A 17296-nucleotide genomic window follows, 5' to 3' on the forward strand; every position below is an offset into this window, starting at 1 on the left:
TCAGTAGCTGTCACTGTCAGTAGCTGTCACTGTCAGTAGCTGTTACTGTCAGTAGCTGTAACTGTCAGTAGCTGTCACTGTCAGTAGCTGTTACTGTCAGTAGCTGTCACTGTCAGTAGCTGTCACTGCCAGTAGCTGTCAGTAGCTGTCAGTAGCTGTCACTGTCAGTAGCTGTCAGTAGTTGTCACTGTCAGTAGCTGTCACTGTCAGTAGCTGTCAGTAGTTGTCAGTAGATATAACTGTCAGTAGTTGTCACTGTCAGTAGCTGTCACTGTCAGTAGCTGTCAGTAGCTGTCAGTAGCTGTCAGTAGTTGTCAGTAGATATAACTGTCAGTAGTTGTCACTGTCAGTAGCTGTCACTGTCAGTAGCTGTCAGTAGTTGTCACTGTCAGTAGCTGTCACTGTCAGTAGCTGTCAGTAGTTGTCACTGTCAGTAGCTGTAACTGTCAGTAGCTGTCAGTAGTTGTAACTGTCAGTAGTTGTCACTGTCAGTAGTTGTAACTGTCAGTAGTTGTAACTGTCAGTAGATGTAACTGTCAGTAGCTCTCAGTAGATGTAACTGTCAGTAGCTGTCAGTAGATGTCACTGTCAGTAGTTGTAACTGTCAGTAGCTGTCACTGTCAGTAGCTGTCAGTAGCTGTAACTGTCAGTAGTTGTAACTGTCAGTAGCTGTAACTGTCAGTAGTTGTAACTGTCAGTAGTTGTAACTGTCAGTAGCTGTCACTGTCAGTAGTTGTAACTGTCAGTAGCTGTAACTGTCAGTAGTTGTAACTGTCAGTAGTTGTAACTGTCAGTAGCTGTAACTGTCAGTAGTTGTAACTGTCAGTAGCTGTAACTGTCAGTAGTTGTAACTGTCAGTAGCTGTCAGTAGCTGTAACTGTCAGTAGTTGTCACTGTCAGTAGTTGTAACTGTCAGTAGTTGTAACTGTCAGTAGTTGTAACTGTCAGTAGCTGTCACTGTCAGTAGTTGTAACTGTCAGTAGTTGTAACTGTCAGTAGTTGTAACTGTCAGTAGATGTAACTGTCAGTAGTTGTTACTGTCAGTAGCTGTCAGTAGCTGTAACTGTCAGTAGCTGTAACTGTCAGTAGATGTAACTGTCAGTAGTTGTCACTGTCAGTAGTTGTTAGTTGCTGTCACTGTCCAACCACTCTTTGTAGCACTTCCCACCCAGACTGCCCTCGTTGCCATAGTAACCCACAGTGGCCTCCTTCCCATAGCAATCTACACTGGCATCGTTCCCATGACGACCCAGGCTTCTCTCCTGCTGTTCAGGGTTACCATAGCGATCCAGGCTGGTTTGGTAAAGACTGTCTCTATAGTGACTAGTGTTGTACAGCTCACTGCTCTTCACCACACGGCCATGAAGACCCAGTCTGTTGTTGTGCGTCCCTCCGTTGCCGTGACAACCCAGACTGTTATCGTGCGTCTCTCCGTTGCCATGACGACCCAGACTGTTGTTATAAACCTCTCGGTTACCATGCCGACCCAGACTGTTGTTATAAACCTCTCCGTTGCGACCCAGACTGTTGTGGTAAATGTCTGAGTCGTCTTTGCGTCGCCCCAAACTAAGGTCGTAGAGTTCAGAGGTCAACTGGAAGTTGCTCTCTGTGCTGGCCAGCGTGACAAAACCACTCTCCGTGTCTCGCAGACCCCCCAGGTTGTCATAGTCACCAGGGGACATGTCGGGGGAGGAGCCTAGGAGAAAGAACACAGGCCGTTACTATGGAGAAACAACAGGATCAGTGTTTCCCTTCCCCTTTGAATGAGTCATGGGTAACTGCATACAAAGAGTTTGTCTGAAAGTGGGAGGAGCAACACCAGTGGGTGTGTCTCGCGAAGCCATAACTCTAAAATCACGTTTTTGTCACGCCTCCCTTTGACGTCCTGGGAATTTTGTTTTAGCAAAACTGGTGTGAATGGACCGCTGGCTCCCAGTGGCTACATGTTGATTGGATGTTACATTTCAAGACCCCTCCCCCACATGCCTGTTGTTGCTATGTGTTTTGTTATCGTCACTGTTTTCAGATGAGGTAGGACACATTTTACAGAGTTGTTCTGTTTGCTAGTTTGCAAAATAATAACAATTTATTACATTTCAAAAGCGCTATTCATTATACAATAATTATCTCAAAGTGCATCGAATTAAATAGAAAAATAGTTTAACAATTGAAACAAATACCATGTCATGAGAGCAACCATCAAAGTTTAGGAAGAAGGTTAGGCCATCCGGTAATTTATAAAAAAATTAACAAAATATCACATTTACAAACACTACCGTTCGAAAGTTTGGAGTCACTTAGAAATGTCCTTGGTTTTGAAAGAAAATAAATGTTTTGGTCCATTAAAATAACATCAAATTGATCAGAAATAGAGTGTAGACACTGTTAATGTTGTAAATTACAATTGTAACTGGAAATGGCCGATATATTTACCCGCAAAACACCAGTCTCAACGTCAACAGTTAAGAGGCGACTCCGGGATGCTGGCCTTCTAGGCAGAGTTGCAAAGAAAAAGCCACATCTCAGACTGGCCAATAAAAAGAAAAGATTAAGATGGGCAAAAGAACACAGACACTGGACAGAGGAACTCCCGGAGTCGCCTCTTCACTGTTGATGTTGAGACTGGTGTTTTCCGGTTCCTATTTAATTCAGCTGCCAGTTGAGGACTTGTGAGGCGTCTGTTTCTCAAACTAGACACTCTAATGTACTTGTCCTCTTGCTCAGTTGTGCATCGGGGCTTCCCAATCCTCTTTGTATTCTGGTTAGGGACAGTTTACGCTCTTCTGTGAAGGGAGTAGTACACAGCATTGTACGAGATCTTCAGTTTCTTGGCAATTTCTTGCATGGAATAACCTTAATTTCTCAGAACAAGAATAGAAGAAAGGTCTTTGTTTCTGGACATTTTGATCCTGTAATCGAACCCACAAACGCTGATGCTCCAGATTTGTTTTTATTTGTTTTATTTATTTAACTAGGTCAGTTAAGAACAAATTCTTATTTTCAATGAAGGCCTAGGAACAGTGGGTTAACTGGTCTAGGAACAGTGGGTTAACTGGTCTAGGAACAGTGGGTTAACTGGTCTAGGAACAGTGGGTTAACTATGTAGATATTCCATTTTTTTAAACTACAGTTTCCAGCTAGAATAGTAATTTACAACATTAAAAATGTCTACACTGTATTTCTTATCAATTGAATGTTATTTTAATGGACAGAAAATGTGCTTTTCTTTCAGAAACAAGGATATTTCTATGTGACCCCAAACTTAGAAGTTTACATGTGACTGAATTCAAACCAATTGCCTCCATCAGGTAAAACAGTGCATGTTTCTTAACTCATGTTATTGGATGCACACAACGTGAAGAAAAGTATTAATGTTGCTGCAGAAGTTGAACCTAACAACAGGTGGAAAGGTCGTTTCTGCCAGCCTTTCCAGACAGACATTTTAACTACCAGGGGCACAAGCACAAGGTTACTCTGCCGAGGTTACTCTGCCGAGGTTACTCTGCCGAGGTTACTCTGCCGAGGTTAGCTGAGGTTACTCTGCCGAGGTTACTCTGCCGAGGTTAGCTGAGGTTACTCTGCCGAGGTTACTCTGCCGAGGTTAGCTGAGGTTACTCTGCCGAGGTTAGCTGAGGTTACTCTGCCGAGGTTACTCTGCCGAGGTTACTCTGCCGAGGTTAGCTGAGGTTACTCTGCCGAGGTTACTCTGCCGAGGTTAGCTGAGGTTACTCTGCCGAGGTTAGCTGAGGTTACTCTGCCGAGGTTACTCTGCCGAGGTTAGCTGAGGTTACTCTGCCGAGGTTACTCTGCCGAGGTTACTCTGCTGAGTCTTTAGTACAAGGATGATCCACAGTGTACATTAGAAATAGTCTCTCGTTACCATCCTGCAGAAGTCTACAGTCAGGAAGACGTACTGCAGCAGTCTACAGTCAGGAAGACATACTGCAGCAGTCTACAGTCAGGAAGACGTACTGCAGAAGTCTACAGTCAGGAAGACATACTGCAGCAGTCTACAGTCAGGAAGACGTACTGCAGCAGTCTACAGTCAGGAAGACGTACTGCAGCAGTCTACAGTCAGGAAGACATACTGCAGCAGTCTACAGTCAGGAAAGGCGTACTGCAGCAGTCTACAGTCAGGAAGAAAAAGCGTGCTGCAGCAGTCTACAGTCAGGAAGGCGTACTGCAGCAGTCTACAGTCAGGAAGGTTGCAGCAGTCTACAGTCAGGAAGACGTGCTGCAGCAGTCTGAGTCAGGAAGACATACTGCTTGTCTACAGTCAGGAAGGCGTACTGCAGCAGTCTACAGTCAGGAAGACGTGCTTAGGAAGACGTGCAGCAGTCTACAGTCAGGAAGACGTCTGCAGCAGTCTACAGTCAGGAAGGCTCTACAGTCAGGAAGACATACTGCAGAGTCTACAGTCAGGAAACATACTGCATCAGTCTACATCAGGAAGACGTACTGCAGCAGTCTACAGTCAGGAAGACATACTGCAGCAGTCTACAGTCAGGAAGACATACTGCAGCAGTCTACAGTCAGGAAGACGTACTGCAGCAGTCTACAGTCAGGAAGACGTACTGCAGCAGTCTACAGTCAGGAAGACGTACTGCAGCAGTCTACAGTCAGGAAGACATACTGCAGCAGTCTACAGTCAGGAAGACGTATTGACTGTCATTCGTATATTCTACAATGTTTTATCATTCATTATTATTATAATCCACTTCGTCATTTTAACAGTTTTTTCATTAACAAAAAAGTTTGATGCAAACTTGTCTCGAACTTAAGGTTAAAAACACGAAATTATAAGTCAACCACTTTAGCAGTGTGTCCCTCCTAGAAGGGATGAGGAGAGCAACAGTCAAACATGACTGCTGTTCGGCGCATCTTTTTTTTTTACAATGTGTGATACATTTTCTTGTCTTTTACCATAAAAGCACATAGATGTGAAATAGATAAACTATTTTTTATTTTATTTGATGCCTCGACACAATCCTGTCTTGGAGCTCTAGGGACAATTCCTTCGACCTCATGTTTAATCAAGTTGTAGAAACATCTCAAGGATGATTAATGGAAACAGGATGCACCAGAGCTTAATTTTGAGTCTCATAGTAAAGGGTCTGAATTATGTAAATAAGGTATGTTTGTATTTATTTTGGGTGTAGATTGATGAGGAAAAATCCATTTTAAAATAAGGCTGTAACATAACATAATGTGGGAAAAATGAAGGGGTCTGAATACTTTCTAAATGCATTGCAAATTCCTGGAATATTTCCATTTTGGAGAATGGGTTAAAGTTATGTATAGTAACACCAGGCGTAAAATGTTCAATATAGGCTACTTCTCAGAAAGAATTAAACTGTCAAGAGGAGTAAAACAAGGTTGTCCACTATCGGCATATCTATTTATTATGGCCATCGAAATGTTAGCTATTATTCTTTTTTTATTTAACCTGCATTTAACTAGGCAAGTCAGTTAAGAAGAAATTCTTATTTACAATGACAGCCTACCCCGGCCAAACTCTACCCCGGCCAAACCCTACCCCGGCTAAACCCTAACCCAGACGATGCTGGGCCAATTGTGTGCCGCCCTATAGGACCCCCAATCACTGCCGGTTGGTTTGGAATCAAACCAGGGTCTGTAGTAATGCCTCTAGCACTGAGATGCAGTGCCTTAGACCGCTGCGCCACTCGGGAGCCCAAATCAGATCCAACAATAATATCAAGGGCCTAGAATTCCAGTGCTTAAAAACAAAGGTGTCATTGTATGCTGATGATTCATGTTTTCTCTTAACTCTACATGTGAATCCCTCCACAGCCTCATAGAGGATCTAGTTAGCAAAAATGGATAAGATCTTGCTACCATGGAAAGGAAAAGTACCTGTCTATCTGTGGAAAAATCACTCTTTAGTCATATCCCAGTTTACCCTGATTAACTCTTTAGTCATATCCCAGTTTACCTATTTGCTTATGGGCTTGCCTACACCTAGCGACTTGTTTTTTAAATTAGATGATCAAAAAAGATTCCATTTTATTTGGAACGGCAAGCCAGACAAAATTAAACGGGTCTATCTATCTATAGATAGATAGATATCATCCTAACCAACTTGCCCTCCAAATACACCTCTGCTGTTTTCAACCAAGATCTCAGCGATCACTGACTCATTGCCTGCATCCGTAATGGGTCTGCGGTCAAACAACCACCCCTCATCACTGTCAAACGCTCCCTAAAACACTTCAGCGAGCAGGCCTTTCTAATCGACCTGACCTGGCCGGATTTTCTGGATTTTTTTATAATTTTGTCTGTCATAGTTGAAGTGTACCTATGATGAAAATTACAGGCCTCACTTATCTTTTTAAGTGGGAGAACTTGCACAATTGGTGGCTGACTAAATACTTTTTGCCCCACTGTATATATGAGGGATTAAACCATCCCAACTCCCCAGATTTTGCTGCAAAGAGACAGAATCATTAGATCATATGTTTTGGTACTGTTGCGACGACCCTCCCACTCTGTCTGCCGAATTCTTTCTCTCTGCTCTTGTTTTCCTTAATAGGATGTCGATGGGCGGAGCTGAAAGGGTTGTCATGGAACCTGGGCTCGGGTGTGTCCTGGGGATGAATACACCTTCCCCCAATACATCGGGAAGACTCTCCACGTAGTCTTTCGGTTTTTGGTATTGCATTTTAGGGCTTCTTTGTGTTCATTTGTTATGGCACATCTCAACACCCCTCATTAATCACCATCTATACATGCGTCCACTCATTTACACTACTGACTACTCACAGCATTGTTACTTGGATACAGGTAACTTCGTTTAATAAATATATTTTTGTTATTTCTTTATCTCTGCATTGTCTCCCTCTTTGTTATGGGCTACGAGCCAGTTCGCAACACTGTCCATATGTAGCTTGCTTTTGGTAAAAGGTTCAGGAATGGCTGACTCTGCAAATAGCACTGGAGGGTGATTTAGAAAAATCATAGTCAATCAATAATATAATAAAACTCTTAGCATAAATGTTTATCTTTAATTTACAATCTGTAGAAACAGAATAGAAAGCACAGTTAAAATATACAGTGCATTTTTAAAGTATTCAGACCCCTAGACTTTTTCCACATTTTGTTGAGTTACAGCCTTATTTTAAAATAGATTAAAATGTTTTTTCCCCCTGATCAATCTACACACAATAACTCATAATGACAAAACAAAAACAGATTTTGGAAAATGTATTGTCGAATCAGCAACCGTTTCCAATACCCGAGCCGACAAGGTGAAAAATCTGTCTGTGACCTTGAGTAAGGCACTTAACCCTTTAATTTTCTCCAGTACATCTACGGTTGACCCTGTACAACACCACATTACACTGCACCAGTGACAATAAAACATATTTTTACCTAAGAAGGAAGTGTTCTTGGTGTGGGGGCGTGTTCCAGCCAGGTCGGCCTCCTGCTGGGAGCGAATCACGTTGTAGACGTCAGGCGGCTGGGCGGGGTTTGGACAGGACCCTGGGTCGCTAGGACACACCTCTGTCTGCTGCTCACGCCGCTTCCTCCTACACACAGAGACAGTCAGCTTCCTCCTACACACAGAGACAGTCAGCTTCCTCCTACACACAGAGACAGTCAGCTTCCTCCTACACACAGAGACAGTCAGCTTCCTCCTACACACAGAGAGCAGTCAGCTTCCTCCTACACACAGAGACAGTCAGCTTCCTCCTACACACAGAGACAGTCAGCTTCCTCCTACACACAGAGACAGTCAGCTTCCTCCTACACACAGAGACAGTCAGCTTCCTCCTACACACAGAGACAGTCAGCTTCCTCCTACACACAGAGACAGTCAGCTTCCTCCTACACACAGAGACAATGAGCTTCCTCCTACACACAGAGACAGTGAGCTTCCTCCTACACAGAGACAGTGAGCTTCCTCATACACACAGAGACAGTGAGCTTCCTCCTACACACAGAGCCAGTGAGTTTCCTCCTACACACAGAGACAGTCAGCTTCCTCCTACACACAGAGACAGTGAGCTTCCTCCTACACACAGAGACAGTGAGCTTCCTCCTACACACAGAGACAATGAGCTTCCTTCTACACACAGAGACAGTGAGCTTCCTCCTACACACAGAGACAGTGAGCTTCCTCCTACACACAGAGACAGTGAGCTTCCTCCTACACACAGAGACAATGAGCTTCCTCCTACACACAGAGACAGTGAGCTTCCTCCTACACACAGAGACAGTGAGCTTCTGGAATAGATATATTGACAGTCACTAAATCAGTCAATGCATTATTCTCAATCTGGTAGTATGAATGCTATCCATACTACCAGTCTATCTCATGCTAGTTAGTACTTGCGCCTCACCGTTGAGCCAGCAGCGTGAAGCAGAAGACCGCAGTTGCTATTAGTAACACCATCAACAACGGGATGATGGGCAGGACTATGTAAACAATGTTCAGAGCTGAAACAGACACACACAGTTCAGAGACATGCACAAAAAACACACACACGGTAAGAGGTCGAGGGTAATAGGTTAGAGGTCAGGGTACCTGGGGTGTGTCTCTTCTCTTCAGTGTCAAAGGTCGTGGTCAGGGGTGACAGAGACAAGGGAGGAGCCTCTATAGACAGGAACATTAATGTTCATTAATTTAGTTATATCTATCGATACTCATCTATACATAGTCATTTAGTTATATCTGTCTATACTCATAGTCATTTAGTTATATTTATCTATACTCATAGTAATTTAGTTATATCTGTCACGTGGGACAAGGTGGGTGAGGAAGGAATCAGGCGCAGAGAGTTCCACTGGGAAAAAGTGCTCTTTTAATATGGCACAAAAAATGACAAGCCCAACAACACAGGGCGTGGACAGTAAAAGACAAGCCCAACAACACAGGGCGCGGACAGTAAAAGACAAGCCCAACAACACAGGGCGTGGACAGTAAATGACAAGCCCAACAACACAGGGCGTGGACAGTAAATGACAAGCCCAACAACACAGGGCGCGGACAGTAAAAGACAAGCCCAACAACACAGGGCGCGGAAAGAGTAAAACACAGACAAGCCCAACAACACAGGGCGCAGACAGTAAAACACAGACAAGCCCAACAACACAGGGGCGGACAGTAAAAGACAAGCCCAACAACACAGGGCGCGGCGGGAGGGGGCGAGGACGCGGGCGCGGACAGTAAAAGACAAGCCCAACAACACAGGGCGCAGACAGTAAAAGACAAGCCCAACAACACAGGGCGCGGACAGTAAAAGACAAGCCCAACAACACAGGGCGCAGACAGTAAAAGACAAGCCCAACAACACAGGGGGCGGAGGACGCCCAACAACACAGACAGTAAAAACAACACAGCCCAACAACACAGGGCGCGGACAGTAAAAGACAAGCCCAACAACACAGGGCGCGGACAGTAAAAGACAAGCCCAACAACACAGGGCGCGGACAGTAAAAGACAAGCCCAACAACACAGGGCGCGGACAGTAAAAGACAAGCCCAACAACACAGGGCGCGGACAGTAAAAGACAAGCCCAACAACACAGGGCGCGCGGACAAGTAAAACACAGGGCGCGGACAAGCCCAACAACACACAGGTAAAAGACGCGGGCGCGACAGTAAAAGACAAGCCCAAGCAACAACAGGGGCGCGGACAGTAAAAGACAGCCCAACAACACAGGGCGCGGACAGTAAAACAAGACAAGCCCAACAACACAGGGCGCGGACAGTAAAAGACAAGCCCAACAACACAGGGGGGCGGATAAAAGACGCCCAACAACACAGGGCGCAGTAAATGACAAGCCCAACAACACAGGGCGAGGACAGTAAAAGACAAGCCCAACAACACAGGGCGCAGACAGTAAAAGGGCAAGGACAAAAAGACAAGCCCAACAACACAGGGCGCGGACAGTAAATGACAAGCCCAACAACACAGGGCGGCGAGGCCCACAGTAAAAGTAAAAGACAAGCCCAACAAGACAGCCCAACAACGCAGACAGTAAAAGACAAGCCCAACAACACAGGACAAGCCCAACAACACAGACAGTAAAAGACAAGCCCAACAACACAGGGCGCGGACAGTAAAAGACAAGCCCAACAACACAGGGCGCAGACAGTAAAAGACAAGCCCAACAACACAGGGAGCAGACAGTAAAAGACAAGCCCAACAACACAGGGCGCGGACAGTAAAAGACAAGCCCAACAACACAGGGCGCGGACAGTAAAAGACAAGCCCAACAACACAGGGCGCGGACAGTAAAAGACAAGCCCAACAACACAGGGCGCGGACAGTAAAAGCCCAACAACACAGGGCGCAGACAGTAAAAGACAAGCCCAACAACACAGGGCGCGGACAGTACAAGACAAGCCCAACAACACAGGGCGCGGACAGTAACAACACAGGGCGCGGACAGTAAATGACAAGCCCAACAACACAGGGCGAGGACAGTAAAAGACAAGCCCAACAACACAGGGCGCAGACAGTAAAAGACAAGCCCAACAACACAGGGCGCGGACAGTAAAAGACAAGCCCAACAACACAGGGCGAGGACAGTAAAAGACAAGCAAGCCCAGGGCAAGACAGGGGCGCAGACAGTAAAAGACAAGCCCAACAACACAGGGACAAGCAGACAGTAAAAGACAAGCCCAACAACACAGGGCGCGGACAGTAAAAGACAAGCCCAACAACACAGGGCGCCCAACAACACAGGGCGTGACAGTAAAAGACAAGCCCAACACACACAGACAAGCTCAACAACACAGGGCGCGCGACAAGCCCAACAGTAAAAGAACAAGCCCAACAGTAAAATACAAGCCCAACAACACAGGGCGCGGACAGTAAAAGACAAGACAAGCCCATTCAAGCCGTCCAGTGACACCAACACAGGGCGCGGACAGTAAAAGACAAGCTGGGCACCAAGCCCAAACAGGCAGGGCGAGCCAACAACCGTTCGGGGAAGTCGTGGCAGGGGAGCAATATCTCTCTACGTTAGCAAAATAAATGTAAACTCAGTTTTTCACAATTCCTGACATTTAATCCTGGTAAAAATTCCCTGTTATAGGTCAGTTAGGATAAACACTTTATTTTAAGAAAGTGAAATGTAGTAGAGAGAATGATTTACTTCAGCTTTTATTTCTTTCATCACATTCCCAGTGGGTCAGAAGTTTACATACACTTAATTAGTATTTGGTAACATTGCCTTTAAATTGTTTAACTTGGGTCAAATGTTTCTGGTAGCCTTCCACAAGCTTCCCACAATAAGTTGGGTGAATTTTGGCCCATTCCTCCTGACAGAGCTGGTATAGGTCAGGGCTTTGTGATGGCCTCTCCAATACCTTGACTTTGTTGTCCTTAAGCCATTTTGCGACAACTTTGGAAGAATTCTTGGGGTCATTGTCCATGTGGAAGACCCATTAGTGACCAAGCTTTAACTTCCTGACTGACGTCTTGAGATGTTGCTTCAATATATCCACATAATTTTCCTAACTCACAATGCCATCTATTTTGTGAAGTGCACCAGTCCCTCCTGCAGCAAAGCACCCCCACAACATGATGCTGCCACCCCCGTGCTTCACAGTTGGGATGGTGTTCTTCGGCTTGCAAGCCTCAACCTTTTTCCTCCAAACATAACGATGGTCATTATGACCAAACAGTTGCATTTTTGTTTCATCAGACCAGAGGACATTTGCACTTTTCACATCAAAGTACGTTCATCTCTACAAGACAGAACGCATCTCCTTCCTGAGTGGAATGACGGCTGCATGATCCCATGACATTTATACGTGCATACTATTGTTTGTACAGATGAACTTGGTATCTTCAGGCATTTGGAAATTGCTCCCAAGGATGAACCAGACTTGTGGGGGTCTTAAATTTTTTGGCTGAATTCTTTTGATTTTCCCTTGATGTCAAGCAAAGAGACACTGAGTTTGAAGATAGGCCTTGAAATACATCCATAGGTACACACCTAATTGACTCAAATGATGGCAAGTAGCCTATCAGAAGCTTCTAAAGCCATGACATCATTTTCTGGACTTTTCCAAGCTGTTTAAAGGCACAGTCAACTTAGTTTATGTAAACTTGTAAACTTCTGACCATTGTGATACAGTAAATTATAAGTGAAATAATCTGTCTGTAAACAATTGCTGGAAATATTACTTGTGTCATGCACAAAGTAGATGTCCTAACTGACTTGCTAAAACTATAGTTTGTTAACAAGAAATTTGTGGAGTGATTGCAAAAATGAGTTATGACTCTAACCTAAGTGTATGTAAAGTTTCCGACTTCAACAGTATATACATAGTAATTTAGTTAAATCTACAGTGCCTTGCGAAAGTATTCGGCCCCCTTGAACTTTGCGACCTTTTGCCACATTTCAGACTTCAAACATAAAGATATAAAACTGTATTTTTTGTGAAGAATCAACAACAAGTGGGACACAATCATGAAGTGGAACGACATTTATTGGATATTTCAAACTTTTTTAACAAATCAAAAACTGAAAAATTGGGCGTGCAAAATTATTCAGCCCCTTTACTTTCAGTGCAGCAAACTCTCTCCAGAAGTTCAGTGAGGATCTCTGAATGATCCAATGTTGACCTAAATGACTAATGATGATAAATACAATACACCTGTGTGTAATCAAGTCTCCGTATAAATGCACCTGCACTGTGATAGTCTCAGACGTCCGTTAAAAGCGCAGAGAGCATCATGAAGAACAAGGAACACACCAGGCAGGTCCGAGATACTGTTGTGAAGAAGTTTAAAGCCGGATTTGGATACAAAAAGATTTCCCAAGCTTTAAACATCCCAAGGAGCACTGTGCAAGCGATAATATTGAAATGGAAGGAGTATCAGACCACTGCAAATCTACCAAGACCTGGCCATCCCTCTAAACTTTCAGCTCATACAAGGAGAAGACTGATCAGAGATGCAGCCAAGAGGCACATGATCACTCTGGATGAACTGCAGAGATCTACAGCTGAGGTGGGAGACTCTGTCCATAGGACAACAATCAGTCGTATATTGCACAAATCTGGCCTTTATGGAAGAGTGGCAAGAAGAAAGCCATTTCTTAAAGATATCCATAAAAAGTGTTGTTTAAAGTTTGCCACAAGCCACCTGGGAGACACACCAAACATGTGGAAGAAGGTGCTCTGGTCAGATGAAACCAAAATTGAACTTTTTGGCAACAATGCAAAACGTTATGTTTGGCGTAAAAGCAACACAGCTCATCACCCTGAACACACCATCCCCACTGTCAAACATGGTGGTGGCAGCATCATGGTTTGGGCCTGCTTTTCTTCAGCAGGGACAGGGAAGATGGTTAAAATTGATGGGAAGATGGATGGAGCCAAATACAGGACCATTCTGGAAGAAAACCTGATGGAGTCTGCAAAAGACCTGAGACTGGGACGGAGATTTGTCTTCCAACAAGACAATGATCCAAAACATAAAGCGAAATCTACAATGGAATGGTTCAAAAATAAACATATCCAGGTGTTAGAATGGCCAAGTCAAAGTCCAGACCTGAATCCAATCGAGAATCTGTGGAAAGAACTGAAAACTGCTGTTCACAAATGCTCTCCATCCAACCTCACTGAGCTCGAGCTGTTTTGCAAGGAGGAATGGGAAAAAATGTCAGTCTCTCGATGTGCAAAACTGATAGAGACATAGCCCAAGCAACTTACAGCTGTAATCGCAGCAAAAGGTGATGCTACAAAGTATTAACTTAAGGGGGCTGAATAATTTTGCACGTCCAATTTTTCAGTTTTTGATTTGTTAAAAAAGTTTGAAATATCCAATAAATGTCGTTCCACTTCATGATTGTGTCCCACTTGTTGTTGATTCTTCACAAAAAAATACAGTTTTATATCTTTATGTTTGAAGCCTGAAATGTGGCAAAAGGTCTCAAAGTTCAAGGGGGCCGAATACTTTCGCAAGGCACTGTATCTATACATCTAGTGGAAAGCCTTCCCAGAAGAGTGGAGGCTGTTATAGCAGCAATGTTCCAACATCTAGTGGAAAGCCTTCCCAGAAGAGTGGAGGCTGTATTGCAGCAATGTTCCAACATCTAGTGGAAAGCCTTCCCTGAAGAGTGGAGGCTGTTATAGCAGCAATGTTCCAGCATCTAGTGGAAAGCCTTCCCAGAACAGTGGAGGCTGTTATAGCAGCAATGTTCCAACATCTAGTGGAAAGCCTTCCCAGAAGAGTGGAGGCTGTTGTAGCAGCAATGTTCCAGCATCTAGTGGAAAGCCTTCCCAGAAGAGTGGAGGCTGTTGTAGCAGCAATGTTCCAACATCTAGTGGAAAGCCTTCCCTGAAGAGTGGAGGCTGTTATAGCAGCAATGTTCCAACATCTAGTGGAAAGCCTTCCCAGAAGAGTGGTGGCTGTTATAGCAGCAATGTTCCTACATCTTGTGGAAAGCCTTCCCAGAAGAGTGGAGGCTGTTATAGCAGCAAAGGGGGACCAACTCCATATTAATGACTTCCCAGAAGAGTGGAGGCTGTTACAGCAGCAAAGGGGGGACCAACTCCATATTAATGACTTCCCAGAAGAGTGGAGGTTGTTACAGCAGCAAAGGGGGGACCAACTCCATATTAATGACTTCCCAGAAGAGTGGAGGCTGTTACAGCAGCAAAGGGGGGACCAACTCCATATTAATGACTTCCCAGAAGAGTGGAGGCTGTTACAGCAGCAAAGGGGGGACCAACTCCATATTAATGACTTCCCAGAAGAGTGGAGGCTGTTATAGCAGCAAAGGGGGGACCAACTCCATATTAATCACTTCCCAGAAGAGTGGAGGCTGTTATAGCAGCAGAGGGGGGACCAACTCCATATTCATGACTTCCCAGAAGAGTGGAGGCTGTTACAGCAGCAGAGGGGGGACCAACTCCATATTAATGACCATGATGTTGGAATGAGATGTTCAACGAGAAGATGTCCACATACCTTTGGTCATGTAGTGTACCTATTAATATTCAGACCTCATTAATACCATGAATATTCAGACACTTTAAGTAGCGTTGTTACCTGGGTGTGCAGTGTTGGGGGAGGGTTCAGGAGCCTTCTCTGGAACACAACACAATCAATCAGTTATAAAACCCTTTTAACATGAGCAGATGTAACAAAGATGTCACAACAACCCAACCTAAAACTCCAAACAGCAAGCAGTGCAGATGTAGAAGCACAGTGGCTAGGAAAAACTCCATAGAAAGGAAGGAACCTAGGAAGCAACCAAGAGAGGACTGAGGCTCTGAGGGGTGACCAGTCCTCTAATGGATGTACTGGGTAGAGAGGAACCAGGCTCTGAGGGGTGACCAGTCCTCTACTGGCTGTAGTGGGTAGACCAGAGGAACCAGGCTCTGAGGGGTGACTAGTCCTCTACTGGCTGTACTGGGTAGACCAGATGAACCAGGCTCTGAGGGGTGGCCAGTCCTCTTCTGGCTGTACTGGGTAGAGAGGAACCAGGCTCTGAGGGGTGACTAGTCCTCTACTGGCTGTAGTGGGTAGACCAGAGGAACCAGGCTCTGAGGGGTGACCAGTCATCTAATGGGTGTACTGGGTAGACCAGAGGAACCAGGCTCTGAGGGGTGACCAGTCCTCTACTGACTGTACTGGGTAGACCAGAAGAACCAGGCTCTGAAGGGTGGCCAGTCCTCTACTGGCTGTACTGGGTAGAGAGGAACCAGGATCTGAGGGGTGACCAGTCCTCTACTGGCTGTAGTGGGTAGACCAGAGGAACCAGGCTCTGAGGGGTGACTAGTCCTCTAGTCCTCTAACTGGCTGTCCTCTTCTGGCTGTACTGGGTAGACCAGAGGAACCAGGCTCTGAGAGGTGACTAGTCCTCTTCTGGCTGTAGTGGGTAGACCAGAGGAACCAGGCTCTGAGGGGTGACCAGTCATCTAATGGTTGTACTGGGTAGACCAGAGGAACCAGGCTCTGACGGGTGACCAGTCCTCTACTGGGTGTACTGGGTAGAGAGGAACCAGGCTCTGAGGGGTGACCAGTCCTCTACTGGCTGTACTGGGTAGACCAGAGGAACCAGGCTCTGAGGGGTGACCAGTCCTCTACTGGCTGTACTGGGTAGACCAGAGGAACCAGGCTCTGAGGGGTGACCAGTCCTCTACTGGCTGTACTGGGTAGACCAGAGGAACCAGGCTCTGAGGGGTGACCAGTCCTCTACTGGCTGTACTGGGTAGACCAGAGGAACCAGGCAATGAGAGGTGAACAGTCCTCTACTGGCTGTACTGGGTAGAGAGGAACCAGGCTCTGACGGGTGACCAGTCCTCTACTGGCTGTACTGGGTAGACCAGAGGAACCAGGGTCTGAGGGGTACCTGCTGTGTACTAAACCAAAGGAAAGGCTCAAATTTATTTCCTCTACTGGCTGTACTGGGTAGACCAGAGGAACCAGGCTGATATCTCAAAGTGCTGTACAGAAACCCAGCCTAAAACCCCAAACAGCAAACAATGCAGGTGTAAAAGCACTATCATGTGTGTGTGTGTGTGTGTGTGTGTGTGTGTGTGTGTGTGTGTGTGTGTGTGTGTGTGTGTGTGTGTGTGTACCTGCAGTGTACTTGCAGATGAAATTGTTCTTGGTGTCACAGTTGTCATCGTTCCAATGGAACATGTAGAGTCCTCCGAGGCCGGGCGGGGCGGACGGTTGGTGGTACATCACCACACACACCTCGTAACCACAGGACGGCTCGTCCCAGTGCCAGTTCCTAACACACACGCAGGAACAAACACACACAGTAACACACATACGTAAAGTTACACACCGATGTCTATTATTATATGAACTATTCCATGTAAGCAGAAGGAGGCGTGGCTTAAAGCAGACCCATCTGAAGGAGGCGTGGCTTAGAGCAGACCCACCTGAAGGAGGTGTGGCTTAGAGCAGACCCAGCTGAACGAGGCGTGGCTTAGAGCAGACCCACCTGATGGAGGCGGGGCTTATAACAGACCCACCTGATGGAGGCGGGGCTTAGAGCAGACCCACCTGAAGGAGACGAGGCGAGGCTTAGAGCAGACCCACCTGAAGGAGGTGAGGCTTATAACAGACCCACCTGATGGAGGCGGGGCTTAGAGCAGACCCACCTGAAGGAGGCGAGACTTATAACAGACCCACCTGATGGAGGCGGGGCTTAGAGCAGACCCACCTGATGGAGGCGGGGCTTATAACAGACTCACCTGATGGAGGCGGGGCTTAGAGCAGACCCACCTGCAGGAGGCGGGGCTTAGAGCAGACCCACCTGATGGAGGCGGGGCTTAGAGCAGACCCACCTGATGG

At 45.8% G+C, this 17296-nt stretch overlaps 1 protein-coding gene across 1 annotated transcript in view; it reads right to left on the reverse strand.

Annotated features, from left to right (window-relative positions):
- Window positions 1–1124: 1124 nt before the first annotated feature.
- Window positions 1125–17296, reverse strand: part of layna (layilin a) — a 16568-nt gene continuing 396 nt past the window's right edge. Inside the window, exons 2-7 of the mRNA XM_029655028.2 lie at window positions 16570–16727; window positions 15035–15073; window positions 8546–8614; window positions 8361–8457; window positions 7390–7547; window positions 1125–1696 (exon numbers count right to left, since the gene is read on the reverse strand). Of these exons, the coding sequence (XP_029510888.2) occupies window positions 1125–1696; window positions 7390–7547; window positions 8361–8457; window positions 8546–8614; window positions 15035–15073; window positions 16570–16727 (1093 nt within the window). The remainder of the gene's footprint in view (window positions 1697–7389; window positions 7548–8360; window positions 8458–8545; window positions 8615–15034; window positions 15074–16569; window positions 16728–17296) is intronic.

Source organism: Oncorhynchus nerka, linkage group LG19, assembly GCF_034236695.1.
Source record: "Oncorhynchus nerka isolate Pitt River linkage group LG19, Oner_Uvic_2.0, whole genome shotgun sequence".
Lineage (NCBI taxonomy): Eukaryota > Metazoa > Chordata > Actinopteri > Salmoniformes > Salmonidae > Oncorhynchus > Oncorhynchus nerka.